Here is a 6636-nt window from a genome sequence, read left to right on the forward strand (position 1 = left end):
CAAAGGTATAATGAGGATTCATGTTATTCTTTATTTATTTCCTGCATAAAGAAATAGATACAAATGTATGTTGTGTATGATGTGATTTTATGCTTAAAATAACGAAGACTCGTTTTAGGCAAAATTAATTAGGTCCACAGACTGTTCACTGTTGGCATATTGTGCCGAGATAGGCCAGCAAACCGGTTCCAGTAAACGGGTTTCGACCACACAGGATAGGCCAGCGAACCGGTTTAAGTACTGAACGGGTTTCGACCACACAGGAGTCGGTCTTTGTGAAGACTGATCCGCTTTCATTCCTTCACTGAGGCCGACAGATTCACTGAATGTTTTAATCACGCTTTCAGTGTCTTATTTGTGTACGCGACAGATGTTCGAATTACATCACCGACAAAACACAAGCTAAGGCTGGGGTCGTGATTCCTTTCTCACGTTCTCTAAATCTAGCGTGATGCCATGTCCCTTGTTGACGATGACTTCAAACATCGCATCTTTACCACCCGTATAAAAACAGCAACAGGCAGGTGCGTTAGTCCTGTGTCGGTGAACTTCAGGTCAGAACGTGTGGGTGTAGACACGACACGAAACATGGAATGTTGACATACCATGTAAAGTGCCACCAACGTGTGTGTGTGGACACGACACGAAACATGGAATGTTGACATATCATTTTAAGTGCCACCAACGTGTGGGTGTGGACACGACACGAAACATGGAATGTTGACATATCATTTTAAGTGCCACCAACGTGTGGGTGTGGACACGACACGAAACATGGAATGTTGACATATCATTTTAAGTGCCACCAACGTGTGGGTGTGGACACGACACAAAACATGGAATGTTGACACTGATATCATTTAAAGTGCTACCAACGTGTGGGTGTGGACACGACACAAAACATGGAATGTTGACATATCATTTTAAGTGCCACGAACGTGTGGGTGTAGACACGACACGAAACATGGAATGTTGACAGATCATTTAAAGTGCCACCAACGTGTGGGTGTGGACACGACACGAAACATGGAATGTTGACATATCATTTTAAGTGCCACCAACGTGTGGGTGTGGACACGACACAAAACATGGAATGTTGACACTGATATCATTTAAAGTGCTACCAACGTGTGGGTGTCGGACACGACATGAAACATGGAATGTTGACACTGATATCATTTAAAGTGCCACCAACGTGTGGGTGTCGGACACGACACGAAACATGGAATGTTGACATATCATTTTAAGTGCCACGAACGTGTGGGTGTAGACACGACACGAAACATGGAATGTTGACATATCATTTAAAGTGCCACCAACGTGTGGGTGTGGACACGACACAAAATTAAGAAGCTTGCTGAAAATAACCTTTTACTAGCCCTCGAGATTTCAAAAAAATATATCAAATAGTCTTCTTTTTGTGGTAGTTGATAATTTTACTTATTTTCACTCTGTTTTGGATAAGCTTCTTAAGTTTCCTGGTGTGCTTCAAATAATGCTCTCATCAACCCGAAACATATAAATCTAAAGCATATTCAATTAGTCTGACTAACACACTAAGTTGTATCAAGTATAGGTGGCTTTTTACAGTGATTCGTGAAGGCCTCTTTACTGGCCCATATTGGGCGCCCAGGCTCCTAATAATTAAGGACCATTCGTGATTTTTTCTGTATTGAATTTTTGCTGAATGACTACGGCAAAGCTAATTCACTCTAATTAGGCCTAACGGTTAACCTACGGGAGAAGGACTACCAAACACAAAATGAAACTTCTTCGCAAGAAAACAAGCTAGTTATCAGCATGAAACAAAAAGTGGTCCATATTAGGAGCCCTTCCCCTAATAGACACGCGAGGGGCTCTGCCAGTGCCTATTTCTCTGGGGATCTGCCTCGTACACGTGAACTGGAACCACGTGTCGTAAGTTCGTCAGAAGAAAAGCAAGGGAACTCACTCTTTGACAACCCAAACAAACCCGACAGAACTCCAATGACGGGCTATGCCAATTTTAGCACCTGCTAGTTTCTTGTTACACCGTATTTTGTACTGAACCAGAAGCGGTATAGCTGGGTATGTCACCTGGTGCAACTAACAGAAACATGTTGAATGGTGACTGACACGGCTAGAAGACACCCGCTTGTTGTCGTTTTTATACTTATCATGTAAATGTAAATTTCATGAATATGTAAACAGAAATTAAACATTGTTTAAAGACATACGATATCTATTATAAAAAAATATATAAAAAAAAACCATGTATTTGACGTCAAAAGGCAAGAAAAGTTCGAAAAGACGTCATAATTTGATTAATGTGGCATCAGGGAAACCGTTCATTCTGTCACTTCTTCTGCATGTCGGCTTCGGAGGAAGTGACAAAGAATTTTGAGAATGAAGTGTCTCGGTGACCCAAACATATCAGCAGTAGAAAATTAATCTTAACGTAACCGCCAAGCTGAGTATGTATCGGTATTGTATTTGATTAAGTCACTGGTGACTGACCAGGGATAGGAGTTGGCCACGTGATCCAGATTGTACTTGGCGGCGTGGTCGTAGTAGGTGTAGCACTTGCCGTCGGCCGTTACCATGGTGACAGCTATCACCAGCAGCGCCGTTACCACCACCAGCGTCAGTCCGCCCTGAAGAGAGACACACCCAATGGAACCACTTTACTTTTGGCCTTTTAAAGTTACAATTTCGTGAGGTGAATTTTGAATGAAATTTACTGTGAGGAAGGCAATGGCTTAAAAGAGAGAGAGAGATACAAAATTAAAAAGACAGAAAAACACAGGAAGCAAGAGAAAAATCACAATGAATAAATGAACAAAACAAAGAAACACAACAACAAGATCAACAGCAGCAGCAACACCAACAACAACAACAACAACAACAACAACAACAACAACAACAACAACAACAACAACAACAACAAAGATAAAAAGACAGTAAAAATCTAGAAATGAAATCTAAAGAAGAGGAAAGAATAGCAGGCGCAAAGTACGAACAAGAAGTGTGAGAAACATTGCGAGAGAGAAGGGAAGGTGAACACAGTTATCAAGGAGAACTGACAGAGGACACAAGGTAGACAAAGTACGAACAAGAAGTGTGAGAAACATTGCGAGAGAGAAGTGTTTTTAACAATAAAAGTGTTTTTAACAATAAAAGTGGCCAAAAACAGTGAATGAAAAAGCAATGAATTCAACATCTAACATGCAGCTACAACATTTATTCATGAAACGAAATGTTGATTAATATCTCAAATGGTACGAAAGCGACTTTCAACAGTGACATGAGGCTGAAAGTCGCTTGTTCATTTCAATGCTTCGTATTCTCTCAGGTGCCAGGAGAATGGTTCCGCCTAACTCTCACTTACTCTGTTACACTGTATAGAAGTGTTTCTTCTTCTTCTTCTTCTTCTTCTTCTTCTTCTTCTGCGTTCATGGGCTGAAACTCCCACGTACACTCGTGTTTTTTGCACGAGTGGAATTTTACGTGTATGACCGTTTTTTACCCCGCCATTTAGGCAGCCATACGCCGTTTTCGGAGGAAGCATGCTGGGTATTTTCGTGTTTCTATAACCCACCGAACTCTGACATGGACTACAGGATCTTTTTTGTGCGCACTTGGTCTTGTGCTTGCGTGTACACACGGGGGTGTTCGGACACCGAGGAGAGTCTGCACACAAAGTTGACTCTGAGAAATAAATCTCTCGCCGAACGTGGGGACGAACTCACGCTGACAGCGGCCAACTGGATACAAATCCAGCGCGCTACCGACTGAGCTACATCCCCAGAAGTGTTTTTAAGGTGTGCTTCCTTTCTCTCTCGCAATGTTTCTCACACTTCTTGTTCGTACTTTGTCTACCCTGTTTTCTCTGCCAGTTCTCTGGGACATGTCATATGCATTATAAGCGCTTACTTCCCTCTGTTTATAAGGTACAAAAAGTGTTTATTGGAGACCGAAAAAGCAGATAAAAACATACAACAACCCGTTCACAGAAGGTGATAGAAACAAGGTATAAAAGAAATACTCAATCACTAAATCATTGGGACAATCACTAAATCATTGGGACAATCACTAAATCATTAGGACAATCACTAACTCATTGGGACAATCACTAACTCATTGGGACAATCACTAAATCATTAGGACAATCACTAACTCATTGGGACAATCACTAAATCATTGGGACAATCACTAACTCATTGGGACAATCACTAAATCATTAGGACAATCACTAACTCATTGGGACAATCACTAACTCATTGGGACAATCACTAACTCATTGGGACAATCACTAAATCATTGGGACAATCCGCCCTGATATGGCCCTTCGTGGTCGGCTGGGCGTTAAGCCAAAAAAATTAAAAAAATTGGGACAATCACTAAATCATTGTGACAATCACTAAATCATTAGGACAATCACTAACTCATTGGGACAATCACTAACTCATTGGGACAATCACTAACTCATTGGGACAATCACTAAATCATTGGGACAATCCGCCCTGATATGGCCCTTCGTGGTCGGCTGGGCGTTAAGCAAAAAAAAATTTAAAAATTGGGACAATCACTAAATCATTGGGAAAATCACGTTAACTAACAAATCAACGTATCAAACGAGGAGTAGGTCAAAACAAACATTTTTAAAAAGGAATCAGATCACACGATTGGGATTCGATTTAACGCATTATAGAGTTCTATTATTAGTGTTTTTTCTGTTTTTGTTTTTATCTTTGAAAATATGTTAAGCGTTTGTAAAAAAAGGAAGACAGTCGGGAAAAAAAAGAGAGAGAACATTTTGCTAGCTCCTTACCATATTTGCTGTTCCAGTCGACTGCCCAGCTCTTAGAAAACAACAACTCGACAAGAACCGAACACTCCGGACAACGTCAACCCAAGTGCACAAAAACACTAAACCATTAACCCTTTATATACTGGACCGCTTTTAAGGAAGGCGCTTTGCTGATCCGGAAAAGAGTAAGGGAGTTAAGTTTTATGATCCAGTCAGGCGTGAGAGGGTTTCTCCCCTTTGTTTCCCCCTTTGAGCAACACATAAACAAGGGCTCGTGACCCGTCCAACAAGAAACGGCGATGAAAAAAATCAGTGTTATGACTTTTGGTCTAAGCTGCCAGGCGTTATTGCCGGGGCCATAAAGTGAGCGCGAATGATTGGACAGTTTGTGTTTTACGCTCTCCTCTCGTGTCGCAGCACAAAGAATGTTTACTGAGTTAAAGGAGTCATTAGCACGTTGGTGCCAATGTTTAAAGCAGAGACATAGATAGAATGTATGTCTCTGTGTAAAGGCAGACACAATGACACGTGTTAGAGCCATCTGTTTTCTTTATAAATGCCAAGTTTATCTTTAATGAGAACCTATTTTTGAAGCCAAACGGGCCTAACTTTGGTAACGTAACCTCGAAGTAAAACTGCAGATGCATGTTCATATCAAAAGACTGTTATAAGCATGGAAGATACAAGGGCGGATCAATTCACTTTGGAGGGGGGGTTACAAATGACTGCGAAGATACAAATTGACGGCGCCGAAGGCGCCTAAACCTCTAGGGGGGTCCGGGGGCATGCACCCCCGGAAATTTTTTTTATCCAAAGAAGCAAAATAGAGCTATCTGGTGCATCCTGAGCTAATAAATTACCTCTTTTTTTTGGGGGGGGGGGGGGTTACGTAACCCGTGTAACCCCCCCCCAGATCCGCCCTTGAGATAGTAGAACACTATGTACAAGTTATATAAAAAAAAATATTGAAAAAAGGAACACGAAATGTATATATTTTTTAAATAAGAGGAGTGGTAAAGGAATTTTCAATACGATCACTCGGTTTAAAAAAAAAAAGAAAGCGGAATCAAGAAATGCACGTGAAACGAGGTGTGGGGCTTGCTGAAAGCTATTAAAAATGGGTAATACATATATTAAATCGTTTAACAACATTTCAAAGGAGTGACTGAGTTGGGGGCACTTTATCACTTCAACACCCTGAGCAAGGAAAAGCACACAGACTTTTTTTTTCGATGTTTGCATTCTGACTGCGTCATACTGTTGGTATTAAACCTGAAACGTGATCCCTCTTTCCCTTATAAACAGATTAAGACAAGGTGGCTGTGTCCACTTTTCCTCATTCTGCTGTCTCCAGGTAAAATAAGAAGAAAAAAAGTATGCATCATTGCCTACATCTTGCGCTCTGAGTCTCCCTGATCGTCTTACGTGCATTGACGTTAAAGACATCGGACATTTACTTTACTTTATTTGGTGTTTAACGTCGTTTTCAACCACGAAGGTTATATCGCGACGAGGAAAAGGGGGAAGATGGGATAGGGGAAAGGGGGGAGATGGGATAGAGCCACTTGTTAAGTGTTTCTTGTTCACAAAAGCACTAATCAAAAAATTGCTCCAGGGGCTTGCAACGTAGTACAATATATGACCTTACTGGGAGAATGCAAGTTTCCAGTACAAAGGACTAAACATTTCTTACATACTGCTTGACTAAAATCTTTACAAACATTGACTATATTCTATACAAGAACCACTTAACAAGGGTAAAAGGAGAAACAGAATCCGTTAGTCGCCTCTTACGACATGCGGGGTGCAGAGAAATAAGGATGTGGAAAAGAAGACTTTTGGTAAGT

At 41.1% G+C, this 6636-nt stretch overlaps 1 protein-coding gene across 1 annotated transcript in view; it reads right to left on the minus strand.

Annotated features, from left to right (window-relative positions):
• The window catches only part of LOC138968363 (uncharacterized), an 8017-nt gene extending 3089 nt beyond the window's left edge, over positions 1-4928 (minus strand). Inside the window, exons 1-2 of the mRNA XM_070340914.1 lie at positions 4811-4928; positions 2497-2633 (exon numbers count right to left, since the gene is read on the minus strand). Of these exons, the coding sequence (XP_070197015.1) occupies positions 2497-2633; positions 4811-4813 (140 nt within the window). The 5' untranslated portion in view covers positions 4814-4928. The remainder of the gene's footprint in view (positions 1-2496; positions 2634-4810) is intronic.
• Positions 4929-6636: the final 1708 nt, after the last annotated feature.

This window comes from Littorina saxatilis, linkage group LG6 (genome assembly GCF_037325665.1).
Source record: "Littorina saxatilis isolate snail1 linkage group LG6, US_GU_Lsax_2.0, whole genome shotgun sequence".
Classification (NCBI taxonomy): domain Eukaryota; kingdom Metazoa; phylum Mollusca; class Gastropoda; order Littorinimorpha; family Littorinidae; genus Littorina; species Littorina saxatilis.